The following is a 14,859-nucleotide window of genomic DNA, read 5'->3' on the forward strand; positions in this document are numbered from 1 at the left end:
CAAGGGTTGCTAGCAGTACACAGAGTTGGCATGGGCAAGGGTGTTGTTCAGAGACATTGTCTTCCCCCAATGTTTTATGCTCGTGGCACGTACTGGCCCTTGGCAAGTTCGATTCCGTCCCGCTTTCCTGGTAAACATGGAACGCCTTACCGACACGAGCTCTTGTCCCCAGGAACCCTGCGGTCATCAAACATAGCAGCATGCTGAAAGTCTTCATGCACTATGGAAGTCTCTATTTGGCAGAGGAGCCGCGTCTCTCAAAGTCTTTCCACAAGGACGTGCTTGCTCCGTCATGCGGTGCCTGGCGGTCTCTTGTCAAAAGCGTATGGGTTCCCTCCGGCCCAGGCAAGCGTATCCTCGAAGACGGGAGAAACCAATCACAAAGTCAAAATGAGCCGATATGTGTTCGCCGACGCTTGAAGAGGTCGCCGAAAACTCAGGACCAACGTCTGATGCGGCGTCTCATTAGCACATTTCCACGCCGCCCCTTCCCCCTCCGAGACTACGGGACGTTTACGGTGCCCTAGGGACCTGCCGAAAAAGTCCTCATGGTTCTCTTGTTGGCGCCCCTGCAAACGTCATGGAATCTTTGCACTCGCGTGCCTTTACCTCAGACAAGGCAATCCGTAAATGAGACTTTAGTTTAGAGAGTCGACGCTGACCAACAGAATTAAAGTCTCCGAAGTCTCCAACCCGTTGCATGCAGTTGTTTGGTGGCTTGCTGAAATGGCTCCCTTAGGCTTCTCGTGTGTCTTGTCTTGTATAGAGCGAGTCCCAGGCACGGGGGAGGGATGCCATCGTTGGAGTGTAACCACCCAGCCGGCGTTGGCTGAAGAGATATGCAGCGCACATGCCGCTCGTGTGCCGCCCAATCACCTGTAGGGGTTCCACACTCTGGGGACGTGTTCCAGCTCCGCGGTGCGTCTTGTCAATTGCAGCCAGTTCGCATCCCGAGAAAGGCATTCAGGGCGCTCAGCCCTACAGAAGAACAGCTCCATATCGAATGTCTGGCCCAGTCGGCCGGTGATCCCTTGCTGTCGTCCAACGGAGCCTCTTCCGCCCCTCAGGGGGCTACTTGATTCAGGAGTTGAATTTACGCATCAAAGCGTGGTGAAAAATCTGTCGCACACTACTCCGTATCATCAGGGCGAAATTGGCTCTCAAATGCAGGGAGAATGTTGCGTTTGAGGCAAAAAGGCGCCAGCCGTGGCCCATCGGCCTCTGACTGGCTCACCAAGCACCACGTATCTCGCTGGCAATTTTAGCGTCCGTTGCACTGGCTTGATATTGGCCGATTGCCGCCTCCGATACCGAGTCCTCAGGGAGTCTCATTGGACCTGCTGAAAGTGCACTTCTGTCGAGGATAAGGGGGGGACATTGCCGTCTGATCCAGCAGAAGAAAAGAGATTCTCGGAGAGGTAAGAATCACGACTGCCGACGATGGGGCTCCCGCTGCTGGCCTATGCTGGTCGGGTCAGCATGGGCCGGGGCAGTTTGGAGCGAATGGGAGACCATAGTTTGCCCTGAGCAAAACACGACTATTGAAGCCAAGCCCAGGGCCGCCAGGTCAGTAAGTAAGCAGTGATATCAATAGGCGAGGTGGGTGTCATGACCCGATCCGACTGTGCCACTCAGGTGCTGCATCGATGTCTCTACGCCCCCGATGGTATCCTATTGAAAGCTTTGGTTCGTATAGCGATCCCATGACGGCACGGCAGGCTGCCATGCAATGTTGAAATGACAGGCTGCCTCGGCAAGTGAGGAGACGTCCACCATCGAATGAGACCATCTTAATGGAATGGAAGGCAATACATCTCGTTCAGCTTGGCATACTCAAGCCAACCGTGCGTGGTGCTGCCATTGCAGCGTGATCCATGACGGAAAACAGAGCCTTCGCCGGACTTAGTATGGACGGCGATTGTGTGTTGCAAAACAAGCAGCGTGGTGGCGCATGAGAGATGCAATGCACGCTGGTACACCACATTGAGGCTTGCCTAATGATGTTGCGGAGACAGGAGGTCATAAGAAGGCTGGTCATAAAGAGATGAGGTAGGTTTGGGCCGGATCAGCACTCGAGATAGGCTATGTATGGCAGCGTCCAACGCTGTAGGAGGTTGAGTGTAGCTGGAGAGCACTGGATACCATTGGGATTGTCGATGCTACCGCAACTGGACGCCCGGCGGCCAAGTATATTGTGTCCAGGTCGCCGGGTACAATCTCCACCTTTCAGGTTGATTTTATTAATTGATTGATTGTTTTTCATTTGTTTATTAGTTCCATAACCTTTGCGGGATGCTATGGCTTCATTTTTACTTTCGTTTTTATTTTATTTTTTAGCTCCGTTCTTGTTCAATAGAAATGGAATGAGAATGAGCCATGCCCGCCTGGTTGGAACTCGCTTGCAGTGGCGTGGCAGGAGGCATGGGGAAGCACTGACCCTACATATTTTGCCAGCAGGTGCTTGCTCACCTCTGCAAGAGACGGGAGGCAGATACTCACAAGCTGCTGGTGTGTGTGTGTGTGTGTGGCTGATGGCACTAGCCTGGATGCCGGGACGGGCTTGAAGCATAGGGCTGAGCCTGCCATCGTTGTGCAGGTGCAGGTGTAAGTGCAGGGAAGGAGGATGAAATGAATGCACACCGAACTTTATGTCCAATTACAGGGCATAACCGTGGAAGTACGTACTTCCCTTGCTTCTTTCCCTGTGTGTTTCTTTTGCTCTCCCCGTATTTGCAGATAAGGCCTTCCTATTGGCCATCCCCCCGCTGTAGCCGGCTTTAGACGATGCAACCTTGTTGAAAGATGTATCGGGTAGCGCTCAAGACCTGCGCGGAACTCAGGGGAGGGAAAAAAAGTCATGGCACATTTGTCTTCCTCAAATACGGATATGGTCTGTGGCAACGCAGGATCAGAGGAGCGACGCCACGACCATTCATTTTTGCGGCCTGGCGATCCTTCATCAGGACCCTTGGTAAAATTCTTTCTTTTCTTCTCCCTCCGTGACGCAAGTCGGCCAAGATGCGGAAGAGAGGCAGAAACGGAAGGCCAAGGCTAAACAGATGCAGGAGACGTGAGTGCAGGAGACACACAGCCCATCATCCGAATGCCTGGGACAGGACGGGCGGGACGATGACCAGGGGCGGTGCCAGGGTTGGGAGGGTCGTAGCACGGACCACTGGACTTCCTATTTGGGCAAGCTGTGCGATAACCTCACCCTCGACCTCGACCCTCGTTTCCTCCAGTGACCAGCTAATCAAATGTCAAGCGCGGTAACCGGGTACATTGGACATCCATCAATGTGTGGTGTTGTGCTCAAGGGCCAAGGTCAGGCCTGGCGGCAAGGTCACGGAGGCCGAAGATCTTGCATATCTTGGGGGGATTGAATCCTCATCCCACCCCCCTCAATGCCACTCATTTTCCTGCTTTGCCTTTCTTGACTGATTATGCTGTTGCAAGGACCCTTAATGGCGGCCTGAATTAAGTCTCGGTATTAAAAACCACACTCTACTGACCTTGGGAGTGAGAGACTCCCTTACCCCTCGTCTCATTAACATCCTCACTGTCACCGCACCGCCGCATTCCCCTCAATCATTTCTGATGGGGGCCTTGGCACAGAACAGCGCAGCAGCGGACTGGAACTGGCACGAAAAGGCGGAATGAGAGAAACAACATACGATCGCTGATTGGCTGTGAAACCGAAGTCTTTCATTGGCTGTGGAAGCGACAACCGATTATTAAGGTTGCCAAGATCGGCTTCGCCGGACGGAATAGAGTGCAGGTGGAGATGAGACCTGAGGAAGGGAAAACGTAAGCAATGTGTTTACTACGAACTTATGAGGAGACATACTGTGGGGGACATTGACCAACGGGTGCCTTCAGACGCTGACACCCCAAAATTCCGTTTCTTGCCCCTTGTACGGAGTGCTGCGGAATGAAGACGCGCGTGGGTCTATCGGCCATCATTCCATTCCGTGTCCTACGGCCCTGACCTGACGTTGTAGTGGAATTCCGCGGCACACGACCGTTGACAACTCGCTTCTCGAATCTCGAGAACGCGGGCTGGAATGTGCATTTTGGAATGAGACTTTGAGCCACCGTCAATTGCAATCGAGAAATGGGTCTCACGGAGAAGTTACCGTGACGCTGCCAAATGCATGACGGACCGAGGCAATCAGAACATTGTAGGTATCATTCGATGAACGAATGTAGTAAATGGAGGGGGAAAAAGTGATACCAACCAGCAACCGACGTGCATACTTACCCTTGCCCCAGCCTGAACATGGTTACGCGGTGGGTCTGCCAAAGCTCGCTGTTCACATCTCTTCAATCTTACTACCACACGCCTGCCCATCCAAAATGGCTTCAACGACGCCGGACTCCTCAGTAGAAGATATTAGCGTAGGAGACTGTGTGTTGCCGTACCTTAAAGCATGGTTGCAGGCATCCAATGTCTTGTCGCCGTCATTATTCACGGGGCACGGGGGTCATGACACAAGCGTGAGCGGGGTTGAGACCAAAAGCCCGAGGCAGCAATTCTGATCATTATTGCTTCTCTGTAGCGAATAAACAGGATCCAACTTTTTGGCAAAGAAAGACAGCGCTAGCCAGTACCATTGCCCTCGCACCCTAGTGGTGTTGTCCCCTAAAATCTCAAGTACTGTTGGTACCTAGTCCCAAAGTGGGGTACACTAGGATGACGCTTGATGAACAGCAGGGTTGTAGGAAGCGAATCGGGCGGTGGCGGATCCGCTTCTCTGGATTCCGCAGATCTCACATGGCAGAACCCTGTCTTTAAGAAATGGAGCAGGCGCGCTTGTGTGAAAGGAGAAATGGTAAACGAGAATGCAGACAGCTTAACTATAAGCGGTCTAGTGCCGGTTGCCTTATTCGACCAGGGAGTTGGGAAGCGGACAGGGCGGGGCGAAAGGGATATTAGAGACCTCTGAACAAACGAACCACCCGATTGCTCATTGACTTTGGCAGGCAACCGAAAGGTTTGGGCCCATTACAACGTCAGGCAAGTCTAAATTAGATCTCGGTATGGGGAGGAGTATGTGCCAGCATGTGTGAACAACATATGGTCGGGTGATCGAGTGATCCAGCATAATGATTAAAATGATAAGTCTGCAAGGGTAGGCAATGTCAGCAACGGTTTTGCCCGTGCCCCAATGGCTTGTGGCGGGCCGGCGGCATCTACGAAGACTGTTAAAACATATGGGGACATGGCGCAGCAACCAGACTGTTGGGACGGACGACGGTTTGATTAGGGTGTGAAGCGAACGTGTTTCGCGGAAGAGGATAAAAGCGAAAGAGACAGAGTGAGAGAGAGAGAGAGAGAGAGAGAGAGACAGGGAGAGGGGGAAGAGCGAAAGCTGGTGCCCCTCAACCGTCCTCTTTGATCGATACTTGTGGGCTTCCACCCGCAGATGACTGTCATTTTGCATCGCGGTGCTAGAGGTGAGGCGAGCCATTTGGGGGCCAGGACAGGAACACAGAAACATAGACGAAGGCGTCCGCCCCAAAGCTTCGCCTACGAGCCTGGGGAGTGCCTGGAAAAGCTAGAGGACCCTGAGATGTGTTGCCTTTGACTCTTTTTTGGCGCTATGGTTAGGACGCCAAGCATGTCGTCCGTCAACTAGCACCGAGACTCAGAGTTTCTCTAGCTTCCCAAGCGGGATATGGTACGTACTCCCATACTTAATTGTCGAGTATGTCTCGGCGCCCCTGCCTTAGATATTAAGATGTCTCCTTCAACTCATGTCTCCACTTTAAAGATACAAGATACAAAGGTGGGAGAGCGGAGACGCTAGGCCGGGGGGATGGAAATAGTGGGATGAGACAAGCCCAAAAACGAGCAAGGAGGGAGCAGTGGTGAGGAGAAATAAAAAGCATAACAACAGACAATGACCCCACACCCGTCAAATCAAGGTTTCTATCTTTAACCCCAAACGAGATAAACTCCGAACACGTACATGACAAGCGTCCTATGATTAGTGGGACCCAGGGCTTTCGTCCCTCTCTCTGCCCTCCATGGTAACTCCCACCTTCCCACTGTAAGGCAGAGACTGCCCACGCTACTATGCACAACCCAGAGAAAGCCTCGCCCACTGCAACATCACAGTCAAAACCGCATTAACAGCGGCAGCCTAAGACCAGAACAGCCCACTAATTCTCTCCTTACACTTGTCGCGTCCATCTTCCTGGGATCACGATGACAACGGGATGGATCTTGTTTGCCAGTCGCATAGCTCCAGCCCCCCGTCTAGTACTTACACCCGGAAGCACCACCGTCATACTCTTATGAGGAATCTTTGGCGAGAGTGGATACCAAAAGTCCGAGGCGACACGGGGTTGAAAGACGAAAGGGGTATCCATCTGCAAGATGTCCTCGGAATCCATCTGTCCAGTCGACGTACAACTGGCTAGGTTTTACCTGTGCGTCTCTGATACGACACCAAGGCGTCTTCATCTTATGGACTGTTACCACTGCTATTACCAAATATGATGGCGCCCGCCAAACTCCTAGAGACAGTGATCCCTCCCCTCCAACGCTGCCAGGAGTCAACAATAAAAATTAGAAGGGATGCAAAGAGCATCCTCCTGTGGACCTGGGCCGTGTCAGGTAAGGGAGAAAGAGGCAAATATGGGATTGGTGCCTCTAATCGCCCAATGTCCATGGCCGACCTCTCGTTTTTGATTCCATTGTATAACACGGCATTCATCCTCGTCCCCCTGACCCTTCATTTTAGGCCAGCCACGGAAGATTTGTCTCGTCGCGGCCACTGTTATGCAGGTTTTCCCAGCAGGGTTTGGCTTCCTTGCAAATGGCAAGCTGACAGCAGGGGTGGTATACCCTTGTCCCGCTTTCCCTGTACTTTGGATAATCTGCAGATCAGATACGACATCAGAAGGCTGCGTGAATAATGATCGACATATCACGCATGGTACTGCCCTCATTGAAGAGACGGGATGATGTGACAGCGATTAGGCAAAGCGACGACATCGCGATCAACTGGCACTGGACTCTTCGCACCCAAATGATATCCCCCCTGCAGTCGCGGCAACGACCTTTCAACAAGGTACTGTGAGCAATATTGTTTTGAGACGGCGTCGTCATAATGACCACTCGGTTTTGTAGTATACCGGAGAATTGACTCCCTGAGCATAGGCTTGGCTAGCCCGCAATTCCGAGATGATTGCCAAAAATCAATCTCCACTCACCTATAATGTCTCCTGCAGGAGACTTCCCTTGAGAAAGTGCGTCTTTGAAGTCGGTTGACTATAGTGCGCGAATCACCCGCTCTCCACCATCCCGGCTAGAGCCGGCGACTGGCTTAGGGCTTGAGTGTTGTATCTCCAGCGTTTGTATCCGGTTGGTTGTGACTTGGAAGGTAGCCTGAAAACACCACCCGGGCGGGAACAATCGAAACGATCATCTGCGCCGGCCTTGGATCTCTCGGGTAGGAGGTCCCCAAGATATTTTGATACTATATTCGCTTATCAACACCCTCTTGTTGTGGGATCATTTTTGCTTACTTTTGCCTAAAAAGAATTCCACCCGAGCGATTACGCTTAGTCTCTCCTCCTTGCATCTCCTCGACCACTTTTTTCTACACGATAGAATACTGGTGAACGCGAATCTTGTTCAAAAGCCTCAAACGAAAGTAGACAAAGTCTTTTGAGCTAGGCCCTGGCACAGAGATCAGAGTCCATCGCCTTCAGATTTTGGCCATGGCTTTCTCAACGGCTGTGGATATCAAAACTACCGCAAGCTGCATTAGGTGCAGCCTTTGTACCAAAGTTATAAGATGATTTGAGGAGGGGATGGCAGATGCGCGCTCTGGCTAGACCGCCAGGTCATCTATGGCCAAAACGCAAGCGAGTAGGGTGGCGCAAGGAGAGGTGCGATTTCTTGTGTTGATATTGGGCCTAGGGCCTTGAGTTGCCATGTCCACGGCGCAACATTACTCAGGCGTTGACCTGCAACTACTGAATCCCAGCGTTATGGTCAGACGACGTGGCCGCCGTCTGTCAGGATACAAGTTATTGCAATACAGCCCACACGTCGCTGGTGGTGAACCGAGCGTAGCGTCTATTTTGTAAGCCTCGTTGCAGTAATGTCTTGGCTCATGGATCCGTTGGAAAAAGGGTTCTTTGGGCGTTGGCGCGAGGTCTAGAAGCAGCACCAGAGAAGAGAATATGGCAAGACAGACTAACCTTTGATGATCCACTCAACGTGCTCGCTCTGTTAATAACGAAACGGGATATCCCATGTGCTGAGCGCTTCAAAACTCTGCGACATCCAGACTCTTTGTGATGTTCCATCTCGCTACCTGTGGCTATGACAAGACTGTGGCGCCTCCTCTTGCCCCCTAATACTCAGCAATACCCTGTCGAGAACGGGCAACGCTTGTTGTCGTGCTTCCAAGAATTCTGGATTGGCCGCAAGCGGTGTTGCCGCCGCTCAAAAAGAAAAGATTCAATAGGATTGTAAATGCGCGAAGAAAGAGAAAAATTGACATCCAGCAATGCGACGTCCCAATGGCAAACTACTGGCTGGCATACCGCAATCCTGGGACCATCCAGACCAGCGGGACTACAGATCCCAGCAGGAGGCGTTGTCATCCTGCAGTGTGTGCCACTAGCCCAAGTCCAACGTACTCCCCCACAGAGAATGACCCAACTAAGGTCTCTGTTGAGAGGGGGCTAGACTCTAGAAGGCGTAATGGTCGGTCGACCTGGTCTTGTCGTTGTTCCGGCGAAGGAGGGGTGGAGAGAACGAATATCGATGCTGTCACCTGTGCGAGGCGTCTAGGCAAGGCATCTGCTAGGCAGGGGGTGCGTTCTATAGATTGAAAAAACGGGTGGTAAAACCATGGCTCCCTTTTCACACAAGAACAAAACAGAAAAAAGGGAAGATATTGCTAGGTGGCCGAAAAGAAAACAAAGTTACTAACGGGTCTCACAGACAAGCCTGTGGGCCCGACGCGGGTTTCGACGGGCGCCACGCCGCTCTCCTAACAATGGCTCGAGCTGGACGAATGCCACACCAGACGACGTGTGGCTTCTCCCAAGAGCTTTAGGTGCGCCCTCAACCCACGTGTGACGAGCGAGTACTCGCAAGGTTCGCTTAGGGACGAGGCGAGGAGGTAGAGGAAGAAGGTTGTACTAGCTCTGCGACGCAGCCCTGCTCGATATCGTTAAGCCAGAGAGGCAGGGTAACGGACGGGGCCTGCCGGGGATTCACAAGGCGCTGTGCTAAAACAGCCCAGTCGCTCCAGTAAGGCAGAACGGCTGTTACCGAGGCAGACAAATGAAAGCAGCCAGTCATGGCTGGTTTGGGCTGCACAAGTCGGCGGACGGCTAGGTTTGTGTGGAGGTGGATAGGCATTCTGATGCTCGACAGGTTGGAAATCAATAGTTCCATCCTTTCACACGCAACCTTGCACTCTTGAGGACATACATACCAGACCCGAGTGCAAGTGGAGGGGGAACAGGCATTGCAACGGATGCAGATAGGTTACGGTGATCCGGGGCAGAGTCGTGCATCGGAACGCGGTTGTCCATCGTCCACCGAACGTGCAGGGGACAGCAAATTGCCGCCCTCGGGCCGGGTTCTGGGCCCTCGACAAACAGTGGTGATGAACAGACTGTCGTGATTGAGGGGGTTGATCAGGTATCATTGATAGGGGAAGGGAGACCAGGGTATGTTCTCGGACGAGGAGGATTCCGAAATTAATTACTGCAAGGTAGTCGCCGACCACTTTCGCGCTTCTTCCCCGAGCGACCCCTCTCCTGGTGCCACCTAGCCTTAGTCAACTCACCCAAACTCAGTAAACTCAACCACCTCTGGGTACTGGTCATTTGTCCCTGTCAATCTTGTCAACCTTGGAGCTCTACTCCCTGCCAGAAAAGATCAGCACGCCAATGCTGTCATTGTTTCTTCTTTCAGTACCGGATGAGAACAGAAACCTGGGCCGTTTGCTTGCTTTCCGTCATGCCTATTTTCTCTCCACCCCGGCGGTAGCCAAGCAGAGCCCTCGGCTCAGAGACACGCCGCAAGGGTTTGCTTGAGGATATGCTGTTGCATCGAGACTATACCTTCTTCTGCTGCCAGAGACGTACACCGCTGGTTAATCGCACTCCCACGTCCTTGAAATCAGATCTTGACTTTTGCAAGCCATGACCATGCTTTTCATTAGTTGTCCGTTGACAAGGGCTGCCGGTCCCACCATCCGGTCAGATTGCAAGACAGATCTTCACACCCCGAACCACCATGTACCTCATTCTGTACGGGACGCATATCGTAGACTGGGTAGGCCTTATCTTTCCGATTGACTCGGGAGGGAAACATGACCATAGCACCCCTACCTGCGACAATTCGGTACATGCTCCATTTGTAGAGTCGCCTACGGCCGTATGCACGCCGGTCACTGTACTCCATCGTGCCACACATATCGTCACGGGAACACCAACCACGGCCAACAGGGACCCTTGGATGCCAGTGGTGGTGGACCAGAACACTTGGCCTTGCCCGCCTCGGTAGCAACCAATTCTGATCTCGCGTATTGCGGAACTAATTCCTCCTTCCCGCGGAACCCGTGATTGGGCGTCAGAAACCCATCTGGGGATTTCGTTAGATCTGTAGGCAGGCAACTTGTTGAACGTAGTGTGGTTCACCGAGAAGAAACGTAACAGCACCAGAGAGAACATTATCCATCCGAAGGCGTCGTTCGCCTCGATAGGCCAATATTGAACGTCAAACTGTCACAACCTCGCTGCGCCAACCCCATCCTCCTGGCGTATCGACTCCAAGTTGCTTCATGCCACAAGCTTCGCATATCTCTATAACAATGCTTCTTACGGCCCTCACCTCGTCAGCAGACGCCCCGCCGTTGAGCGCGCCCCGCAAGTGGCCTTTGAGTTGTGGGTTGACCTGTTGCTATTAGAATTGGCCTGCCTCATGCCAACGATAACTCACATCTTGCGGTATAAGCCCGGCAATAAGGACAAACGACGTTTCGACAGAGGTCAAAACGTCAGTGTTACTCAAGACGTAACCATATATTAATCGGGCCATCAATCCTAAGTCCTCGGTGCCAGACCTATCCATCTGACTCATTATTCGTCGAGATATCTTGCCATAAATATTGCTCCAGAAGTGCTGGCCTCGCTCTAGAATCTTGGAGGAAGGCGTGCAGTGAACATCCACATATCGACCTGTGGGTGAATTATTCAACGCATCATCCCCTTGTGGTTTGTCGAGAAGATGCTCAGGCGTCACTTTTTTCAGTTCCATAAGAGCGTTTATTGTCTGTTACTCGTTAGCGCGCAATCAGGTCAGACCAGCTCTGAAAGGTACCTTTGGCAGCCCTCCAACAGCCGACGCTTTAATGAGAGCTTCGCGCAATTTCCTTGATATGGTGATTTGTTCATCTGGTCCGGGCTCAAGGTCGTCAGGACCAACGCCATGCTTCATGACATGGTTGTATATCCTTGGTATCTCATCAGGCCGATTAAGAACCGTCAGCGTTGTCGCTGCGATAAAGTACCACGCCTGCCTGGGGACATGCGGACGATTTCGAATTGACGCAATGAGAGTCGGCGAAGCAACGGGAGTCATACCAAACGCCATCACGAAATTCAAATCAAGCCACGACGATTCCAATTATAAACAATCAACCATCTTCAACCACAGCGATGGCACGAACGCCTAAATGGATAACTACAATAGACAGTGCAGTTTGGTAACAAACAAGTTGCGCCCGCCAATCTGGAAAGATGATATGCTTGTACTACAGATGGGTGAGCTTCGTGATTTAGAAAGTTGGTGTATGCAGGAGAAGCTCAGTACAGCGGGCTGTACCGTTTGCCTGGACCGGCATCGGCATAAGTTAGTTCCGATCGCTGTATCAGGCCATCACGTGCCCGGCCAGCCTGGCCTCTGGCTAGGATTGTCCTGGGTCACTGCTCAGGTAATCCACCCCAGTTGAGTGGATGCTTCTCATTAACGTGGCATCAACTACAAGCTCCGACGTGCCACGCCGACCGCGCGCATCCGGACTTACTTTGGCCTGCATCAACACCATGGGCACTTGAGGGCTTCCCTCACTGCAATCTACGAATCCCGTGTTTTTAGCCCATCAAGCTACAAGATGAGGCTTGCGTGGTACGCAGGGGTCAGTCTTCATGATAGCTATCAAGCACGCCTTCGTAGCTCCAGATCCGCCCGCTGTGCTACCATTTTCGACTTGCTGACTCTCGATAGGTATCCACGGCCCTGGCGGCCACAGTGGTCGTATCGGCCTTCCACCAACGAGCGAACTTTTATTCGGCCATGGTATACCTCGCACAGAGTAACTTTTGCTTGCTGGTCAGTATCGCGTACAAGTGCAACGGAGCTTAGCTGACATGTGCCAGGTCCTGGTCAATTTCATCTACCTCATATACGGCACCATGATATATGGTTTGCAACGACTCTTGTATGGCCCACTACGACAAGTTGAGGTCGAACAGCTCTCTGAAAGGGCGTGGTTTGCCATAACAGAAACCTGCCTTGCGATGACGATATTTCGGGAGGAGATTGGCGCATGGTTCCTCGTCATGTTCACTGCCCTAGTGACTGGGAAGGTCTGGGGTTGGATTGGTGACGGCCGTGTCGAGGTTCTTGAGCAGCAGCCGCCGACTAACCCTGGTCTCTTCCATACTAGACTCAGCATCTCGCTTCTGTTGAGCCTGGTCTATGACATATGGCTTCTCCGGTATACGGTGAATACTGTTATCCAACAGGCGCGACCCAACATGATGGTTATGTTTCTTTTTGAGTTCGCTGTTCTGGCGACTTGCTCAGCACGAACAGGAATCCGTTACATGGTTTCAGTCATGGAACAAAACATAATTAAGACACAGACAAGACAGCGTCTGGAGGAACGGCGGCGACAGTTGCGCGAGGAACGGGAGGAGCTCTTGCGGCAGAGAGAGCACGACGGGGGTACGAGTGATAATGCAGACCTCCCACCTGAAGAAGATGTCGATGAAATGGATATTGAAGTTCCGGGGTGGGAGGCAAAGGGTCAATGGATTCTGATCTTGGATCTCATTGCTGGTGAGTCGGACAATTTCATCACATAAACCAAACGCTGACAGACCAGATTGCGTCAAACTCGCCATCTACCTTGTATTCTTCGGCATCCTTCTCACCTTCTACGGCTTACCCATCCACATCATGCGGGACTTGTTCATGACCGCGCGGTCCGTCATCAAGAGAGGGTCGGCTTTGTGGCGATACCGCAAAGCTGTTGAAGATATGAACAGATATCCCGATGCCACCCAGGAAGAGCTCTCGCGGGAGGACACTTGTATTATCTGCCGAGAAGAGATGCGGCCATGGGACCCCAGTGCTGGGGCCGTTGAACGTGTGCGCCCCAAGAAACTTCCTTGCGGACACATTCTGCACTTCGGGTGCCTCAAGAGTTGGTTGGAACGCCAGCAAGTGTGCCCTACCTGCCGAAGTCCTGTTGTCGTCAACAATAACGCTGCAGCGCCACAGAATCGGGAAGCCGTGCTAGCCAGGATCGGTCTCGGTGGACTCGGAGCTCCGGCTGCTGCTCCGGCGGGACAGCAGCCACCTCCAGATAACGCGCCCGGTGCTGCTCCAGGAGGACAACCGGCGCAGCAGGCACCACGCAATGGCGCCGCGAGAGTCTTTCAGCTGGGTCCGCTTCGTCTGGGGTTCGCTCAAGGAGACAATATGCAGCAACTGGCCCAACAAATGGGAGTCCCTCCTGAGGTGATTCCCACACCGCTAGCTCAGGGTGGCCCCGCCGGTCCGTTCGTACCAGCAGCACAGACGCCAGGTAGTAACAACATGTCGACGATCCGTCAACAGGTACAGCAGCTCGAGCAGATGATACAGCGAGAGGTCCAGTCTCTTCAGCACATGCATCAAGAGTTCCAGACGCTCCAACTTCTTACCGCGGAGTTGGGTCGTATCCGCCATTTGCAGCAGCAACAGGAACTGATGCAAAATGCATCGCCTTATCCCGCCACGACCCCAGCCATTAATCTCGGAACAAGCCAAAATCCATTTTCAACAATGCCATTGTCGCAGGTGCCGATCCACCCGACACTACGGGTTAACGCACCTGTTGTGACGAGGCACGGGCCCGCAAATCATCCCAATGTAATACCTGCCGACAGCGCCGAACTTCCAGAAGGCGTTATTATCCCTCCTGGTTGGTCACTCCTACCGCTACAGCGGCTAGATGGGGCGGGGGTTCACTTATCTTCTCACACACTTCCTGAGTCTGTACCGTCCGCCTCCGGCGAGACTCAAACTTCAGAGGCTCCCGTGCCCAGTACGCAACATGTCATTGGCGCTACCCAAGGCGCGGACACAAACACTTCTACAGTGCGAGCTACAGCTAGCCTCCACTCAGGCCGGGTCAATGAGCAAGTGCCCCGTCAGGAAACTGCTTCTGGGTCTAATTTGCCGATGAACCAAGTTGAGTCGCCTCCTGTCCTCGCTCCGAACCCGGTGCTCCCCAATTGGGGCGGTGCGAACCAACTTTTTGGCAACGATCGAGGCTTATCGGGCCTGGGAAACTTGGCACCATCTGAGCCATCCGCTGAAGAGTCCAGAAGGGATGCATCTGCCACAAGAAGCCCTGAGACGGCAGCCGTCTCAACGCAGGAGGAGGTTGTCGAAGAGACTAGCAGCAAGGGGAAGGGCAAGGCCGTTACAGTCGAGGAGGCCGACGACGAGTAAACTAGGGAGATAGTAGGCATTACATGGCGTTTGGGTGGTTCTGGCCTTGGTGTAAAATCATACCACTTTTGTAGGAATACTAGCGCGTCTTT

The 14,859-nt window shown here is 52.8% G+C and overlaps 2 protein-coding genes across 2 annotated transcripts; one reads left to right on the forward strand and one right to left on the reverse strand.

The window, feature by feature from the left end:
* Positions 1 to 10,759: 10,759 nt before the first annotated feature.
* On the reverse strand, positions 10,760 to 11,635 carry CTRU02_211956 (carboxymuconolactone decarboxylase; the record flags this gene model as incomplete). The annotated part of the gene is made up of 3 exons (XM_036725610.1): positions 10,760 to 10,936; positions 10,982 to 11,314; positions 11,363 to 11,635. The coding sequence occupies 3 exons, from the start codon at positions 11,633 to 11,635 to the stop codon at positions 10,760 to 10,762; spliced, it is 783 nt and encodes a 260-aa protein (XP_036582815.1).
* Positions 11,636 to 12,155: 520 nt separating this feature from the next.
* Positions 12,156 to 14,767, forward strand: CTRU02_211957 (uncharacterized protein; the record flags this gene model as incomplete). The annotated part of the gene is made up of 4 exons (XM_036725611.2): positions 12,156 to 12,179; positions 12,269 to 12,373; positions 12,421 to 13,105; positions 13,152 to 14,767. The coding sequence occupies 4 exons, from the start codon at positions 12,156 to 12,158 to the stop codon at positions 14,765 to 14,767; spliced, it is 2,430 nt and encodes an 809-aa protein (XP_036582816.2).
* Positions 14,768 to 14,859: the final 92 nt, after the last annotated feature.

Source organism: Colletotrichum truncatum, assembly GCF_014235925.2.
Source record: "Colletotrichum truncatum strain CMES1059 chromosome Unknown Contig_0008, whole genome shotgun sequence".
In the NCBI taxonomy this organism is placed as follows: domain Eukaryota; kingdom Fungi; phylum Ascomycota; class Sordariomycetes; order Glomerellales; family Glomerellaceae; genus Colletotrichum; species Colletotrichum truncatum.